We start from the raw sequence: 17,513 nt of genomic DNA on the forward strand, positions 1-17,513 counted from the left end.
CTTCTAAGGCACTGCTCCACGTGGGCTGATTCCACAGCAAATGTGGTGACAGATTAATTTAGCAGATAGGCAGTGAGGGGCCAAATGATTACTTGCAGTTGCTCACCCATTGCCTTTGCTTATTGCTATCATCAACGTGTTGTGCTGGTTCTTTAAATCTGGAACAGTTGCCTTTCCTTCTTTGCAACCAGAAAAGTAAAGAAGCGTGGCATTTTTGTGACTGCAGGCTCCAAAAAAGGCAGAAGGCATTGCTTTCATGCTGCTTTGTGCAGGCCTCCTTCAGCACTGGCCTTGCTGAGTTTGTGTGGGCCAAAATTCCTGTTGCACTGGAGGATCCATCACAGATCCTCAAAGTGGCCTTTGGGAAGCAGCCATGGAGCTTCTCTGATCAAGTGTTGGGGCTGTGGCACTGGGGAGGGAGGGGTTAACAACTCCCTGAAGAAATCCACCTCTTCTCCTCCAGCTGCTGTTGCCATTTATTTATTTATTTTGAAAATCTATATTTCACCTCTCCAGAGACCTTCTCTGTGGCTCATAGCTAAGATAATAGAACAAAGTAATTCAACTAGTGATTAAAAAAGAATATGCCATTGAGTTGCAACAGCCCCATCCACCAGACATTCCAGAAGGGAAAGTTGATTGCCGTTGACTTCCTCTGCATGGCAACCTCAGTTTTCCTGGGTGGTCTCCCATCCAAATACTGACTGTGGCTGGCCCTGCTTCTCTCCCAGGCTCTGATGAGTTCAGGCTGGACAGGCAAGCCACTTAAAGGAGAAACATGACAGGCATCTGCCTTTTTCTTAATTGCTGCCCAGAAAGAGGGGGAGCTTTTGATCTGGGGAATTTTACAGCAGGGGAAGAGTTTCCTGCTCTTCCGCTGCAGCCCATATTCAAAGGTGGTTCCTGCATCTGATTCTTTATCCCAGATTTCAAACATCATGGGGTCTGATTGCATCTGCCTTTTTCCAGTTGTGTTGTCTGACCGGTAGCCTCCCTGTCTGCTCCACTAATATCCATATATTTTTGGCAGGACTTTGGGATATGGGAGCGTGGTGACAAGACAAATCAAGGCATCACAGAACTGAATGCCAGCTCAGTAGGGATGGCAAAGGTGAGGGTGTCTTGTTGGTCTGATGTCTTTTTGTGTGTATGTGAGTGGCCGGGGGGGTGGGGGGAGGTCTGTGGTGAGTAGCAATGCTGAGGCTGCCCTGATGAGATTCATGCAGAGTTCTTCCTGATAAAAATAGTCTTTTTTTAGAGACCTGCCTAGTCTACTTTTCCACATTGGGCAACCAGATGCTTCTGGTTGCCCAATGTGGATCCTAGAGGCTCAACTGTATTATCTTGGCCAGCAGAAGTTCTGCTTTGGTACCATTGCTGATGAACACTCTTCCCTGTGCATTTGTACTAAAAAAAATTGATGGAGTTAATTGCCATCAACAGATTGGTCTTCCCTGAATGTGTCTGATTTCCGAAAAAGTTGTTTTTACTAGGACGGGGGCTAACAGTCTGCCCACTGGGGAAGGGGCTTCTTTCTCCTGCTGATCTGTGTCTCCTCTCTGACCACAGGCTGCCTTAGAAGCCTTAGATGAGCTAGATCTCTTTGGAGCCAAGGGGGGCCCCCAGTCGGTGATCCATGTGCTGTCAGATGAAGTGCAGCATTGCCAGGTAAGGGGAGGGGCTGTGCTTCAAGAGCCCGGAATCCTTCAAGTTTTCTGTCCTTTCCTGGGAGGAGCACGTTAAGTAGACCAGACAAACAGTTGGGAGACTTTGGCCGGGACAATATTTGGAGGGGGTGGGAGAGAAAATGAGGTTTGGATGAGCATTGTCTCCCCCACCACCCGAGTGATTGAGGAGGGGAGTTCCTGTAGAGTTATTGTGTCCTGTATAGGACAACTATATGATATGACCCTGTATATACTTTACACAAAATAAGTGCTTGTCTTAGTGTAGAGGTTTCTTACAACCTGATCCTTTTAACTGGAGATACCTGCTGGGGATTTAATCTAGGACTGTTTCTATACCAAGCTCATGCTCTATCACTGAGCCTCAGCCCCTCCCAAAGAATGGATAAAAACTGGCATCCCTCTCATGGCATTTTCTCCACCAGAAACAATGCTGGTTGGAACTGTTTACCCCCTTCCTTTGTGATGGACACATTCCAGAGGGAGAGGCAAAGGAATACTTGTTCTGGTGGCAAAAATGCTGTAGGAGGGAAGGCTGAAGCCCCTCCCCGGCTTTTTGAAGGTCAATCCCCTCTTGAACACAAAACCATGAGTTAGGTGGGGGATTTGTATTCTGACACATGGATTTCATACTGTGTATTTTGACCCTCAGAGTAGACAATACTGAGCTTCATGGACCAACTGTCTGACTCCATACAAAGCAGCTTCATGTGGTTTGATCTCCATATAGTCTGAGAAAGGGTTGTGAACCAGCTGAAGCCTATATTCCATTTGGCCCTGCTCTCTTTCCATCTCCCTCCACAGTCTATTCTCCATTCTATGTTGCCGCGGGCTTCAACTTCAAAGGAGATTGATGCCAGCCTCCTCTCAGTCATCTCTTACCCTGCTTTTGCTGTGGAGGACAGCCAACTGGTAGAGGTGACCAAACAGGAGATTATCTCCAAGCTACAAGTGAGTGTTCTCAAGAAGAGAAAGCCTTTGGGTTAGGATTTCAGCCTTGCACTTCCTCCTCTGTCATCTTTTGAGGAGGACGCATGTCTTAGGCTTTCTGAATCTTTCAGGAGATTCTTGCATTGTTCTTTACAAAATCCAATCAAAAAAGTCAAATGGTCTTCTTGCATATCTAATATAAAACCTTACTTCTCAGGGCCGTTATGGCTGCTGCCGGTTTCTCCGTGATGGCTACAGAACCCCCAAAGAAGTATGTACCAGAAAAGGGGCGGGGAGAGCTGGCTGACTGACTGGGTATTCCTCCTGGCATTCCAGGTTCACAGAAATTGATCTGCTATTTAGCAGGGTGCCTGTCGTGCAGGTCTGACTCCTGGACTTGGCGTGAGAGGGTGTGAACAGCCAGGCTTAAGCTCCAGCAGACTTTCTTAGAGAGCCTCCTGCTGGCTCGCTTCCTTTTCTGCCTATTGATGGAATTAATTATTCATTGAAAATCATTGTTTATTGACGGCCTCTATGCTCTCCGCAGGACCCTAACCGGCTCTATTATGAGCCTGCAGAACTGAAGCTCTTTGAGAATATTGAGTGTGAGTGGCCCCTGTTCTGGACTTACTTCATAATTGATGGTATCTTCACTGGCAGTGCGGAGCAGGTGAGTGCCTTAAGGGAGGTGGTGGGTGGTGTGAGGAGGAATGGGATTGCAGAGGCAGGTAAACTGTGCTTGAAAAGAAATTAGGTTCAGAAGTGAGGAATCTGCTTCCCTCAGGCATCTGTGCCCACTGGCCAAAACGAGCCCTCCCATGCTGGGTAGTGACTTCTTGGTTGCAGTGGTGTCATCCACCTTTGAGTCTGTATCTCCCAGAAAGCCAAAAGTCCAGGTTTCCTCCTCAAATTGTTTCTGAACCGCAGCAGAAAACAAGCTCGAAGCAAACTAGTGTCTGTCATATGATGAGCTTTTACTTATTTAGCAGCAGGTTTGCTAATCCTTCTTAATCTACTCAAAATAAGAGACGACTGTCTCCCCTCTGCTTTTGTAGATAGCTGCAGAGACAGATGGGAGTGGTTCTAGTGGTGTCTCCAAAAGCTCTTACCCAGTCCTGGCTAGAGGCAGTTGAGCAGGGATTGCAGAGGTAGTCAGACGGTGTAGTGATGGAGCCTCACCTCTTTGCCTGTGTATTGAGCTGCTGCAAAACGGTGACCGCTTGGCCTTTGACTCATGCACTCAGCCAGAGGTTCTACTGGAGACTCAAAGCTAGAAATCAGGACTTGCCTCTGGGTTCCTGAATAAGATGTCAAACTATCTGGCCGTTTCCGCACGGCCTCCCAAGTCAACCCACGCCGCCAAAGAGTTTCCCAGCGGCGAAGTAGTTCGCTTCGCGACGCTAAGCTCGGTCGCATAATGCGTCGCAGAGTATGTAAGCCGGAGGCTGCAGACGGCAGAAGCGGTTCGCGACGGGAGCTCATTCTTCCAGTTATTAAAGGTGTCTCGTCGTAAGCCTGCTGCGAGTTATACCGCTGAAATTAGCCCGCCCGCCTGCCTTAGCGGACTCGGCCCTGGAGGTCGGAGGAGGGACAGTGTGAAGCGCGGGCTGCTTTACTGCGCAGGCTTACCTACCAGACACCGCGGAGTACGTGAATGAAACTGACTGGAGACAAGCGTCTTTCCCGGTCGCGGTTCATTGCTTTTATCGGCGCCACCGGAAGATTTTCCCAACAACAACCCTTTAAAGGTTGTTGTTGTTTAGAAGCGAGCCTGACGCCGCCTCTGGGGAGGGAAGCCGAGTCAGGTCAGCGTGGCAGCAGCTGCTGCGCTTGCAGCAATATAACGCGAAGCGGCTGGGGCTGGGGCGCTTTTACCGCACCCCCAGGTCGTTTAATGGGCCGCGGCTTGGAAAGCGGCTCTCTGAGAGAACTTATTTCTTATAAGAGAAAATAAGTGGAGAGTGGGGTTGTCTATGGAATGAAGGACCCAAGATAATAAAAAAGAAGGCCAATTAAGCTAAGTTCTTACTCATGTGAAGAGTCAGGAGGCTGAGGCAGCTACAACAGGTTTGCACACCAACTCTCATGGATCTTTGACCATTTCTTTCTTTTTTTCAGGTTCAAGAGTACAGAGAGGCCTTGGAAGCGGTCCTCATCAAAGGGAAGAATGGAATTCGGCTGATTCCAGAACTGTACAGTGTCCCACTGGAAAAGGTGAGTGGTTCTGTGTATTGTTGAAGGCTTTCACGGCCAGATTCAACTGGTTGTGGTGGGTTTTCCAGGCTGTGTGGCCGTGGTCTGGTGAATCTTGTTTCACGGTCATCTGTGGCCGGCGTCTTCAGAGGTGTACACCTCTGAAGATGGCAGCCACAGAAGCAGGCGAAACATTAGGAACAAGATCCACCAGACTACAGCCACACAGCCCAGAAAACCCACCACAACCAGTGAGTGGTTCTGTTCTTCCCTGTAGCACCTTGTGATACTGAGAACCTTCTCTCCAGGATAAATATGAAGGAAAGCGATTCTCCTTAAGAGGCAGAATGGAAGGGTAGTTTTTAAAACCCTACAGATTTACAGAGCCAAAGGCTTGGCAGTTTGCTGCAAATCAATCTCCTTCAACCCAGCTCAGCCTCCTTGTTTCCTGGTCTCTTGACCCAATGCCTCAATTTGCTCCATTTCTTATGAAAGTTCAGGTAATATCTGATTGCCTTAAAACACAAGCTCCTAAAGCTTCCAAAAATAAGCCTTAGCGCTCTTAACCTTTAGAGCATTACCTTTTGTATGACATTCTGCTTTCCTATTTGAAAAGTATTTTGGATGATTTCCCATGATGGGCTTGAAAACACTGACATCTAGGGTGAAAAATTTAGATGGTTTAGCCTTTCTCCCTCTCTCTTGCTTTAAGAAGTGTTCACAGTTTTATTCCTGGTGTGGATTTGGCTGTGTTTAAGTCCATATAGCGAGTGAACTTGTAGTTTAATCCATGACACAGAATTTTGTATTGTATAGCAGTGCCCTTCAGGGAGGATTGCAGGAATTCACTGGTCGTGAGTGTCTAAAACCAGATTAAGATAAACATAACAGTTTCGTCTTCTTCTGAAGAAAAAAAGGGTGGAAATTCCTCCTGCTTTTGCTCCCCCTGATTTGCATCATGCTGCTGCTGGTAAACTGCTGCCCTTTCAGCTTCTCCTGGCCCTGACCCTCCCACTTTTCTCTCCCAGGTAGATGAAGAGTACTGCAACCCTCACACTGTTGACCGTGTCCCACTGGGCAAGCTGCCACTCATGTGGGGTCAATCCCTCTACATCGTGGGTTGCCTCATGGCTGAGGTGAGACTCTGTGGTCTGATCGTGTAGGATCCCTTTGTCCATTGGACCGCTTTCCTCGGTGGCTCACTTGCACGATTTGTTTGGGAGCTTTTTTTGTGCATCCTTTCTGTGTGATGGGATGGTCTACTGTGTGGGCTTGTTGTGTGGGATGGTCTGTGTGGGGCTTGGATCCTGTGATCAAGATGAGCTCAAGGTAGGCTTTGGTACTCCCAGGTGGTTTCTTGGTACAATCTCTCCCTGTGGCGGTCCACCTTAGTCCCTGGCTTCTGTGTCTATGATTGACAGTTTCACTGTGCTAGATCAAATCATCAGGATATTCCAAAACGTGATCTGCTTCTGCTTGCAGGGATTTCTGGCTCCTGGGGAAATTGACCCTCTGAACCGGAGGTTTTCAACTGTTGCAAAGCCAGATGTGGTGGTCCAAGGTAAGAGAAGCTGTGGATGGACTGAAGGTGTCTTATCCCCCACGCTTTCAATAAAAGTGCACAGTGAAGAGAGAGAAATTCTTTCTGCAGGGTGTATTGCTCTGTGGATATCCTTGGAAGGAGAGGTGTTCTGTTGGTGTAGCAACTTCCTTTGTCATTCACTGTGACACTAAATGCCAGCCACTATTGGCATAGCCAGGGTCTTTAGCAACCTTTCTTTAAATTCTGTGGCTGGATGGTCCTTGCAACCCTGCTCCATCCTTCTCGTTCTTCCTGGGGCAATGAGAGCTCCTGGTTTTCAATTTCTGCTGCCTGTTTACATTGGAAGGCATCTGGGAAATACATCCAGAGGTGTCCTTTTTCTTCCCTGAGTTGGTGACCAGGTTGGGATCCTAACAGTTGTACCAACTGACTAAGAACTTTGCAAGCGAGGAATGGGATGCTGGAAAACTCATGAGGAGGGGAGGTCTGGTTCCTTAGATTACCCCATCCGTCTGCTGAGCACTGTGTGTCTCTCCCTTAGTGTGCATCCTAGCTGAGACAGATGCCATTAAGGCCATCTTGCGGAAAGAGGACATTGAGGTGGAGACAGTGGCTGATGTCTACCCTATCCGAGTGCAGCCGGCAAGAATCCTCAGTCACATCTATGCTCGACTAGGTGAGCTGGGGGGAAGGGAAATTCAGGTGATGCAGGTGGGCAGTTGTCACAGTGAGGAGTCTGTCAAACTTTTGGGGGCCAGTTACTTTCTTGCATACAGACAGCCAAGCAGACCAAAGTCGCTCTACCAGGGACTGGGTTGGGGCACCTTCGGCCAGATAGATTTGTGAACTATATTGTGGGCTCTGTTGGATGAATGAGAAGATGTCGGCAGCCTGTCTGGCTCCGGGAGCTGTGAAGCTTCTCTGTTGCCTCCAGTGCTTAGCACTGTACCTCCTTTTCCCCCTCCAACATCAGCCCACTCCTCTTCATGAAATTCTGCAATTTGTGGACAGGAGACCCTGAGAAATGACTTGAAGGGGCTCTGCAATGGGAACGGGGAGTGAAAGAATTTGTAAATTTAGTGAGGGTTCATCTCCATGTCCGGCATGATCCTAGCTTGTGTGAAAGGTTTGTTCCTGTGTTCAGCCTGAATCCCACTTATCACATGTTCCTTCCTTGTTGGGGTAACCATAACTTTCCACTTCTGGTCTCTTGCAGGCCGTAACAAGCGGATGAACCTGAGTGGGCGGCCCTTCCGTCACATGGGTGTTCTTGGGACCTCCAAGTTCTATGACATCAGGAACAACATCTTTGCCTTCACTCCTCAGGTGGGAATAAGGGCTACTATTAGGCTGGAGCTCCTGGTGGTGCAAGGAGGAGCTAAGAATTGCATCCCCAAAGCTGCTGTTTATTTGGAGAAACAGCAGAAAATACTTCTGTGTTGGAAAAATTCCTATGAGCACCTGAGAGCCTCTTGGCTTGTGGGGGGAGTGTTTTTTTTTAGAGACAGGCTCCTTCTGCACATGCAGAACAATGCACTTTCAATCCACAATTGTTTGCAAGTGGATTTTGCTATTCTGCACAGCAAACTCCAGCTGCAAAGTTAATTGAAAGTGAATTGAAAGTCCATTATTCTGCATGTGCGGAAGGTTCCACAGAGTTTCTAATGAGCATGAAATATGTTAGCTAATTTGGCTTCACTGTGTTTATTTTCCTTCTTTGTACCCTGTTAAGTTCTGGGTTTCAAGGGATGCAGAACACGGACTGTATTAAGTTCACTGTGCAGAAATAATTTGCTTGGAATACAATCTTTGCCTTCTACGCCTTTCTTTTCCTCACCCCAATATATGTTTTCTCTAAGTAATCAAGGCCGTTGGTTAGAACCACCATTTAAACATGTAGAAAAATCATCTCAATAATGGGTTCAGCCTCCAGTTGCCCTGATGGTGAAGATGGAGGAGTAGTACATGGTCCAACCAATATTGAGAGACTGCCCTTTCTGGCTTCCTTACCCTCCCTCCTTCTTTCCCCCTCCATGTTGACCCACCCCCATTTTGGGGAACTCTTTCTCATTAGCTCTGTTGCTCTCCTTGTAGTTCATAGACCAGCAGCAGTTCTACCTGGCACTTGACAACAGGATGATTGTGGAGATGTTGCGGGCAGACCTTTCTTACCTGTGCAGCCGCTGGAGGATGACAGGGCGTCCAACCATCACCTTCCCTGTTTCACAGACTATGCTTGGTGGGTTTCTACCTTGCTTAACAGAGGCTTTAGGGCTTCTTTAGTTTGCATGTTTTTTCCTCACCAGCCCATTACTCAATTCTATAAGAAGTACCAACCAGTCACCACTGACTCATAGCTAGCCTACACACGGGGTGTTCAAGCAAGACCTGAGCAGAGTTTGCTTTTGCTTTCCTCCCCATAGCAACCTTGGACTCCCACGGTACTCTCCCATCTAAGTCCTAACTGGGGCCAATTCTGCTTAGCTTCTGAGCACTCAGGTTGAGCTGGGCTGTTCAGGCTGCTGCTCAATTCTGTCCACACAATAAAATGCATAAACCAGTTTCTACAAATTGCATGCTTAGTTTTTTGGGAGGCTTTCAGGAGAGAGGATTCCAGGCAGTGGTGGGATTCAAATAATTTTACAACTGGTTCCGGTGGTGGGAATTTAACAATTGGTTGTATAAAAGCAACATTTTAACAACCGGTTCTGCCGGAGTGGTGCGAACCTGCTGAATCCCACCACTGATTCCAGGCCATTAGTATAGTAGAAAATCAATAATAAGAAAGTCCTCACCTGTCTTTCTAAAGCAGGTGGTGGACTTGGATAATTACAGATCCTGCTTGAGCTTCCCCCCTTCCCCCTTTGGTTTGTATTTGTTGCCATTTCTTGTGCTGTTTTTCTCTCTCTGTGAAAGATGAAACTGGCACCAGCATCCACTCGGCTGTCCTGGCCACGTTGCGGAAGCTGCAGGATGGATATTTTGGAGGGGCAAGGTGAGGAGAGGCTTAGCCTCTTGCATGGCAAATCCTAATGCTACAATAAAGCAAGTGCATCTGCAGACCCTGGTTGTGGGGGACTGTTCATTATTGATGCAGCCCTTAAGAGAGGAAAACCTGCTTAATTAAAAAACAACAAGAGAAGAAGGGATATTCTTAAGTTTGTAGGAAGTGGGTTGGCTATAGGTCCAGATCTGCTTGAACTAAGGCCTCTTCCGCACATGCAGAATAATGCATGTTCAATCCACTTTTAAACAATTGTGAAAATGGATTGAATGTGCATTATTCTGCATGTGCCTAAGTGGAGTTAGGCTAAGTGGAGTTAGGCTAAAGAGAGATGTACTCCAGCTGCTGGATACCTGCCCTTGTCCCTTCTTGTCAGACAAACTTCCAAACAGAATCTAGCCGAGGAACAACTGACAGATCCTGTTTTTCCCAGAGTAGCCAGCCGTGCAATCTGCTTATTGGCTGGTCCTTGTGGCATTCACAAAGTCACCATTCTTAGAACTATGGTTTGAGATTTTTTTTACAAATTGCCAGTAAAGCATTTAAATGGATTATGATGCGGCCTCTGGAGCAGGACAGGGGTGTTTTTTAAATGTCTGCTGCAAAAATTTGCTGCAGTATTTGTGTTGGTAGAGAAACAAAGGAGGAAAAAGATCTTTACCCTGTAGCTGGGAAATGTGACCTGCTTCCAGAAGGAGAGACAGCTGCTTTGTTCCTGGTCTAGCGAATGTTGGTGGGCGTGCCCGCTGCCTCTTCCTTTCTTACCCTCCCCTTTCTAACTCTGACAGGATCCAGACTGGTAGGTTGTCTGAATTTCTCACAACTTCATGTCGCACACACCTGAGCTTCATGGACCCTGGTCCGGAGGGTAAGCTCTATGCTGATGACTATGGGCTCAGCCTTGACAGCTTCAGCGATTTAGACCCTGAGGACTGGCTGCATGGCTTTCAATTGTCAGAAGATGGTAAGGAGATGGGTTGGCCCCCTTCCTGCACTTAGGACCTGCTGTGGATTTCTTAATCCAGCCCATAACGACACAGCCCTCTGATCTGTACCTCACTTCCTCAATTTAACACTCCTCTGATTCCTACCCAACACTTAATTAACCCTCTCCTTCTCTAACCTTTTACTAGGCTGTTAGCAAGACAGAATTGCAGGGCTGAGAGACTCCTTGAACTAGCCATTAATAGCTCGAAGTTCTTGGACTGGGGATCCTGTTATTTATTTATATTTATTTTATTGTATTTCTAACCCGCCTGTTCTCGGCTGAGGCCAGGCTTATGGTGGGTTACATTACGATTAAAGCCATATCAATAACATATAAAATAAATCAGATCTGACATTTAAGACTAGCATTTATGATCACACCCTGTACAATAAAATCCCAGCCTAAAAACATTTCACTCCCTCATCCTGACATGAATCTATTTCTATTTATCAGAAGGGGGAAAGGGGCAGTGCACCAGGTAAAGGAAACTGGCTTATAGATTGATCATACTGACTCATGGGAGGTCTCAACCAAAGACCCGGTGGAACATCTCAGTCATGCAGTCCCTGAGAAACTGGGTAAGGTTCCACAGGGCTTTGACGTCAGCCTACAGAGTGTTCAACCATGGCCGAAAAAGCCCTGGCTCTGTTTGAGGCCAACTGAATGTCCTTGGAGCCAGGGGCCACCAGAAGATTACTGTTGGAGTGTCCTCTGAGGGCTATATGGGGAGACACGGCTTTGAAGATATGAGGGCCCCAAACCTCTCAAGGCCTTGAATATTAAAACCTTAGACAAATCCGGAATTCTATTGACAACCAGTGCAGCTGACATACTATCGGTTTAATATGGTCTCTCACCGTCACACGGGTGAGGAGCATCACCTGGCGCATGCTGGGCCAACTTTAACTTCCAGGTCAGTCTCTAGGGCAGTAATGTTGATAAGTTATAAAGATACAAAGCTTCTTTATGCAACACTGATCCTTAGACCTTCTTCTAGCTCAATAGTGCCCATTATGGCAGAGGGTCTCTGGAGTGTTCTGCCCTTTACCTGGGTGTGCCAGAGACTGAATCTGAGAACTTCTGCACAGAAAGCTGGGGCCTTATTCTGGTAAGGCTGCTCTGATTGAGAGCAACTCTCTTTGCTGCTTCCCAGTACTGGAGTTCCTGTAACTGGGGGTGCCAGGGATTGAACTGGGAACCTTCTTCATGCTAAACAAGTTCTCCATCACTGTGCCATGCCTCTCCCCTATTAATAGATCTGGCAGTATACAAAGGGCCTTGCAATTACGTACCTGTAACAATTTAGTCAAGGCAGACTTTTAGTTCCCTTCCCACTCTGCCTGATGAAGAGTTCAGTATAATTTAAAAGCTATCTTATCCTTAAGCAACGGCCAACAGATTATTTGACTACATATTGTGATACCATGCTGCAGTCAAGAAGGAAAGGGTGAGCGTGCATGTCTGCAACCTCTTGCCGCCCTCCCCCATCCCAGGATGAAAGGTGCTGCAAATAGCTGCCCAGTTCCACATCCCCCCACATATGGCAGTCCTTGAGCTCTCATGACCTGTCCCTCTGCTACTGCCAACAATCCCCTGCCTCCCCAAACAATCTACTTAACTTGCCTCTCTTCTTTTGACTCCTCCTTCAATCCCTTCATCCCATTAACAGTGCCTGTAACTGGCTTGTGGCCACACCCTCCCTACCACTTTGGCATGCTGGTATTTGTGATGTGACTTTGTAGTGGTGCTTGTGAGGTTTGCCCAGGTGGCTGGCTGGCTTGTTTACCCCCCTGCCTATTTGTTTGCTATGACTCATCTAAAGCATGGCAATGTGGAGACGTTTGAGCTGTTGGAATGTGAGGCCACACTAGCAGTGGTCAGGGAGGGGGGCTTCTGTGCTCACGCTGTTCTTTTCCCATGGAGATACTCTTCCCATCTGGGTGAGTGTCCTGCTGATTTTTGGAGGATGGGTGGCCTCTGATTTTCCTAGTCTTCTGGTAAGAACACAGCTGGAGGAGGGAGAGAAGCAGTAGAGAGTGTTCTAAGCAAAGAATGGCTTGCTGTCACCCGGTGTGTGGCTCCCTTGCATGCATCTTTCTCTGTCATGAATGCAGGGCCCATCACCTGCAGCCACTGCTGGAGCCGCTGAAAAGCTGAGATGTTCTTGTCTTTACCACTGAGATACCACCGAGATAAAAGCTGAGATGTTATTCTTGTCTCTACCACTGGGGTCATGCGCTTGGCCAGCTGCTGGAGCAGTTTGCGTACTGCACAGCTAGAGGTGGTGACAGCCTCTTTTCTCCTCTTTTTGAAGTGATTGCTTCTCTCTCATACTTGCTGGTGGGACTGTTGGTGTACAGCTGCTGGACTTTGTTGCTTCGGTGACTTAGATATACTGATCTATTGCAGTTGGATGGTGCCAGTAGGTGCAGTGGCAGCAGTGACTCTGCCCAAGTCCAAGATATTACTGGTTTTATGTGCTGATCCAAGCCCCTTGCTGCAAGTGGGGCAAAATCACATCTAGTTTATTCTAAGCCCTTGAATCCTGCCATTTGGGGAAGAGCTCTTTTCTGAGGGTAGAAGGAAGCATTCATGCATTAAATTGGGTTTCTGAAAACCCTGGATGCATCACCCAAGTTGCCTTGCTTTGACAACCTGCTTTATTTGTGTCTATAAGCGAGCCCATAGCTGTTTCTCTAGAAAAGAAGAGGGGGAATATGTAATGCTGATAAGTCATGGGTGGGGTGGGGTGGGATGGTTTACATTCACACTGCACACCTGATAGGAGCAAGAACTGTGTCAAGGTTGATGGGTAAAAATGGATCTTAATCAAGAAGGGAATGGCAGGGCCTTGCTATTCCTCTGTGCCTGCTTTACAGGGGATAAGGCCTGTGTGCCAGGTGTTCACTGGGGATCTCCAGAAGTGGAGAATTCTCCATGAGAATTCTAGACTCCAAGTAACTTATGTTCTGTCTTCCAGCTGACATCTGTGATGAAGTTGCCCAGTATTTAGACCACCTCCTGGAGCATACAATTCCCAAGGCCTCCCCCTCCGCATCAAGTCAGAAGAAGGGGCTTCATCGCTTCCGTGCAGCAGTTCACACCACTCGTGATCTCGTGTCTCTGATGACAAAGGCTAAAGAGCTGCATGTGCAGAGTAAGTTAAAATGCCACTGGTGCTGCCACTGACCGTGTGAATCCCCGCAGGCAATTTTTGGTTGCTTCTGTTTCTTCAATCATTGCACAAAAATAGCAGGTGCTGTTTTCCTTCCTGTTTGTGCCATTGTCCTGGAAAAATTTATGGCAGTTCTTCAGATACAGTTTTCTTTCTTGCTTGTGTTATTGTTGGTGGCAAAATTTATGGCAACAGCAATTCCTGTGCAATGGCAGAGAACGTTTCCCTGAGTCTAGACCTGACATCTCTACACATACATTAATCTGAGTTGTCTCTGAACTACTAGGGGAGTTCTCCAAGCTGCTGTTAGAAGGGAGAAGCCTAAGTTCCCATACCAGCTGTGTAACCATGTCAAGCTCCCTCTGCCCTCCAGAGATCTATTTCTCCATCACAGAGCGTTCATCCATCTCCTGACCTCATCTGAGTTCCATCATGATCTACCTGGCTTTGGGGCCTTTTCAGTGAAATGCAACACCCTGGGGATCCTGCACCCTCCAGCAACTCTGTGCACATTTGCCTTCTTGCAGATCTGAACATGTACATCCCTTCCAAGCTGTTCCTGGGTTCTCAGCCATCGGTTAATTTAGTGGGCTCAGCACAGAAGCAAGACGCCAAGGTGAGACTGTTGGATTTTGCTGTCTTGGTCTGAGATGCTCCTCTGTTGAGAAGGAGCAGTCTGTAGTTGTAGATCTTGTGAACTGTTGATTCCACCTAATTTTTCCTGACACATTCCGTCCCAAGTAGTCTGATTAGAATGTATTGACTTTGTAACACTTCTGCTTGTTGGCTGCATGAGGCATGCCAGACAAAGGGGCTTTTGTGGGGAAGACGTGGGCATGCATAATGTCCTCCTGAAGTCAGTGTGGCCTCTTCTTCTCCACAAGCCGTCCATCCCTGTTGAGGTGAACCTCCCTAAGGATGCAGCTGGGAATGTGGACTGCAAGGCCCTGGTGGATCAGCTTCGCGAATGCCACTCCCTCCAGGACCAGGCCAACTGCCTCTATATGCTCTACACCCTCAAGTAGGAGAATGGCGGGTCCCCCTTTGCCCTTTTTATGGTGGTTCAAGTAGCTCCTGCGCTAAAGTTGCTATTGGCCCCCCACCTAGATGAAGGAAAAGGAACATTAGTGGATAATTGGGCGGGGGACTCTTAGGCTAATTTTTCTGCAAGTATGAAATTTTAATATGTTGCCTCTCTTGGACCATACCAAAGTCCCAGGTTACCTCGCTCAGTTTGTAAAATCTGAGGCCTGTGCATCATGGCTGCCGCCATCTTGGATTGCTCTGGTTACAATTCGGACATGAGTTCTGCAGCTATCAGTGTGTGGATTCTTGATTAAGCTAACCTGGCTGTGTGGATCTGCAGAATGATAGCTGCCATCTTGGATGTGGAAAGTAGAAGAACATTATAGGCCAGAGCTGAATGTAGAACAGGAAGTTGGGTGGCTTCTGGTGGGCAGAGATTAAAGCTAGGCTTGAAGTTGAACCCATTTTTTAATTATATGGTGGTTCTCTTTTGCAGAGGACCGGATTGGGATACAGAGATCTATGGTGAATCTGGGGTCACAGTCACTGATCTCCTCATGGAGCTGTACAGCAAAGTTGGTTCCACTCGCCAGTGGGCCCTGATCCGGTACATCTCTGGGATCTTGAAGAAGAAGGTGGAAGCTCTTGATGAGGTAGTGGCTCCCAGCCTGAGAGAAGAAACTATTTTCTGATGAGGTCTATTGTTTGCAAGGACTCAGAATAACTGACTAAAGGATGTTGTATCATAGACTGGTTCGAGCACGAGGGTGGCCAACAGAGAAGGGCCAAGTACACACAAGGCATATGCTGCATAATGGGGGCAAATGTGCATTGCCTCAAGATTTCTTATACAGACGTATTTCCTCAAGCCTTGCTTTCACTTTTTGTTCTCCTCGGGGAGAGAATTTTGCTTTGCAGCCGGAGTGGGCACAGCTTTGACCTGGACCTCTTCCCTCCTCCCACAGTCAGCCCACCTAGGCTCACCCCGCCCCCCACAACCTCATGCTGCTTTGCACCTTTCCCCCTCTGCCTCTCTAAATGCTTGTATCAATATATCTATAGGAGCAACACAAGCAGGGTCTCTTTTTGGCTCCCCCCCTTCTCCCCTGCTCTGCTTCTGCCCTCTGCGATGATTGGGAGACTTTTTATAACTTTATTTCAAACAACCTTGTATTTTGAGAGAGAGAGTGAGTGAGAGAGTGTGAGTGGAAGGGAGGGGGTTCTAGCACGTGGTCCCATTCTTCAGCAGCATGTGGTCCGGGGAATGGCTTTGCCTCTTTCTTTTGGGGGGTATATTGGGGAAGGGGCTACAGTAGCAATATACCTGCTGTCACAGGTCTATAGACATCAGTGCAATTTAAAGGGCTTTAACTGAGCCCTTTACCTTGCAATTGTGGGTGTGATTAGATCTGTCCCTTTAAGAAGAGTTGATGGGCAGAGTTAAGAGATCCAAGAAAAGCTGCAGAGGCCCATTGAGACCAGTGAGCTAGCTTTGGGGCAGGCAGAGCATGGCTCCTCGCATAAAAACAGAAAAACACAAGGAAACCCCTCTGCAAGTCCACTGTGCACTGCAGAGCCCTTGTGAAACCCTGAGGTAAGCATTCTATGCTAATAGGCCAAGGTGTTTCTCTTGGCCCTTTTGTTATGATGTTGCTAAGGAATAATTATAAGGGTTTATTCTGATTTAGCTTGCGTATGAAGAAACTTGACAACTTGCCCAACAGTCTTTTCTTTTGACAGGCCTGCACCAGCTTGCTGTCACATCAGAAGCACCTGACTGTGGGGCTTCCCCCCGAGCCTCGTGAGAAGACCATCTCTGCGTGAGTCTGACTTCCTGCTCCACTGACTAGACTTCCTGCTCCACAGTTTTCATTGGACTTACTGGTTCGGTGCCGAGCACGTGGGTTTGTTTTGAGCGCATGCGGGAGGCCATGACAGCCAGAGGGCTGGTGGGCAGTGTCTTGCAAGTCCCTGTGAAACGCAGAGCACATACAGGCGAGGTGCCTGCTTCATTGCTGTGTCCCAGCATCCTTAGCTGAGAGGTATCCCCAAGTACTTGTGCCAGCGGAGGAGAGGCCATGGTGAGTCCTCTGTGTATCTCTAAGAGGCTCTGAAGGTTGTCCTTCCTCTACCTTCCCATGGTTGAAAAGCAGCATGGAGAGACCACAAGGTGGATATGTTTATGCATATTCTACTACCCATACAAACCTTATGAACAGAATGTATGTCAGATTTGCATAACTGTATACACATGTATAACATTTTATCCTTACATTAAGAGATATCTATGATGATTAGGTGGTAGAGAGCCAGGAAAGAAAGCTGCAGAGATGAGAAAAGGACATGGGTATTGGCTTTTGCATTCAAAACATGCACACCAAAGGCACATCATCCTGACTTTGGAATGGTGTGGCTGAAGAAGCAGGCATGTTTGCATCCTATTTTGTATGCAGTTCTCAGTCTGTGCACATGTAAATCTAGTAGTGCTGGAACATAGTTACTTAGGTTGGGGGTCGCCGTCATCTCCAGCATTGTCTCCTCCACAGCCCTTTGCCATATGAGGAGCTCACCCGCCTGATTGATGAAGCCAGTGAAAAAAACATGAGCGTATCCATCTTGACTCAGGTGGGAGATGAATGCACCCCGATTCCTGGCTGAGGGAGTGTTTGGGGGCTGCAGCAGTGACCAGCTGCCCCCCTTCTCTCTCCATGCAGGAGATAATGGTTTACCTGGCCATGTACATCCGGACTCAGCCGACCCTCTTTGCTGAGATGTTCCGTCTGCGCATTGGACTCATCATCCAGGTGATGGCGACGGAGCTGGCTCAGTCATTGTGTTGCTCAGGTGGGTGGACCTGTGCTGACCGGCCATGTGCTGCTGTGGCAGATGGAGGTCCTTCCTTGATTGCAGCTGCATCTAGCCTCTGAATGAGTGAACACAGGGGGTGGACTTTTCTGGCCGGTGAGGCA

General features: G+C 47.8%; 1 protein-coding gene across 3 annotated transcripts in view; it reads left to right on the forward strand.

The window, feature by feature from the left end:
- PHKA1 (phosphorylase kinase regulatory subunit alpha 1) overlaps positions 1–17,513 on the forward strand; it is a 32,068-nt gene that overhangs the window by 7,131 nt on the left and 7,424 nt on the right. For 2 of the 3 annotated variants that reach the window (XM_048514505.1, XM_048514506.1), the window contains exons 7-26: positions 1,031–1,111; positions 1,570–1,668; positions 2,490–2,636; positions 2,833–2,886; positions 3,163–3,285; positions 4,734–4,829; positions 5,837–5,944; positions 6,291–6,369; positions 6,893–7,027; positions 7,568–7,677; positions 8,446–8,590; positions 9,268–9,346; positions 10,144–10,319; positions 13,324–13,500; positions 14,046–14,134; positions 14,403–14,539; positions 15,041–15,197; positions 16,285–16,364; positions 17,091–17,169; positions 17,259–17,388. In XM_048514505.1, the coding sequence (XP_048370462.1) occupies positions 1,031–1,111; positions 1,570–1,668; positions 2,490–2,636; positions 2,833–2,886; positions 3,163–3,285; positions 4,734–4,829; positions 5,837–5,944; positions 6,291–6,369; positions 6,893–7,027; positions 7,568–7,677; positions 8,446–8,590; positions 9,268–9,346; positions 10,144–10,319; positions 13,324–13,500; positions 14,046–14,134; positions 14,403–14,539; positions 15,041–15,197; positions 16,285–16,364; positions 17,091–17,169; positions 17,259–17,388 (2,281 nt within the window). The remainder of the gene's footprint in view (positions 1–1,030; positions 1,112–1,569; positions 1,669–2,489; positions 2,637–2,832; positions 2,887–3,162; positions 3,286–4,733; positions 4,830–5,836; positions 5,945–6,290; positions 6,370–6,892; positions 7,028–7,567; positions 7,678–8,445; positions 8,591–9,267; positions 9,347–10,143; positions 10,320–13,323; positions 13,501–14,045; positions 14,135–14,402; positions 14,540–15,040; positions 15,198–16,284; positions 16,365–17,090; positions 17,170–17,258; positions 17,389–17,513) is intronic. The other variant, XM_048514507.1, reaches the window with a different exon arrangement.

Source organism: Sphaerodactylus townsendi, linkage group LG13, assembly GCF_021028975.2.
Source record: "Sphaerodactylus townsendi isolate TG3544 linkage group LG13, MPM_Stown_v2.3, whole genome shotgun sequence".
Classification (NCBI taxonomy): Eukaryota; Metazoa; Chordata; class Lepidosauria; order Squamata; family Sphaerodactylidae; genus Sphaerodactylus; species Sphaerodactylus townsendi.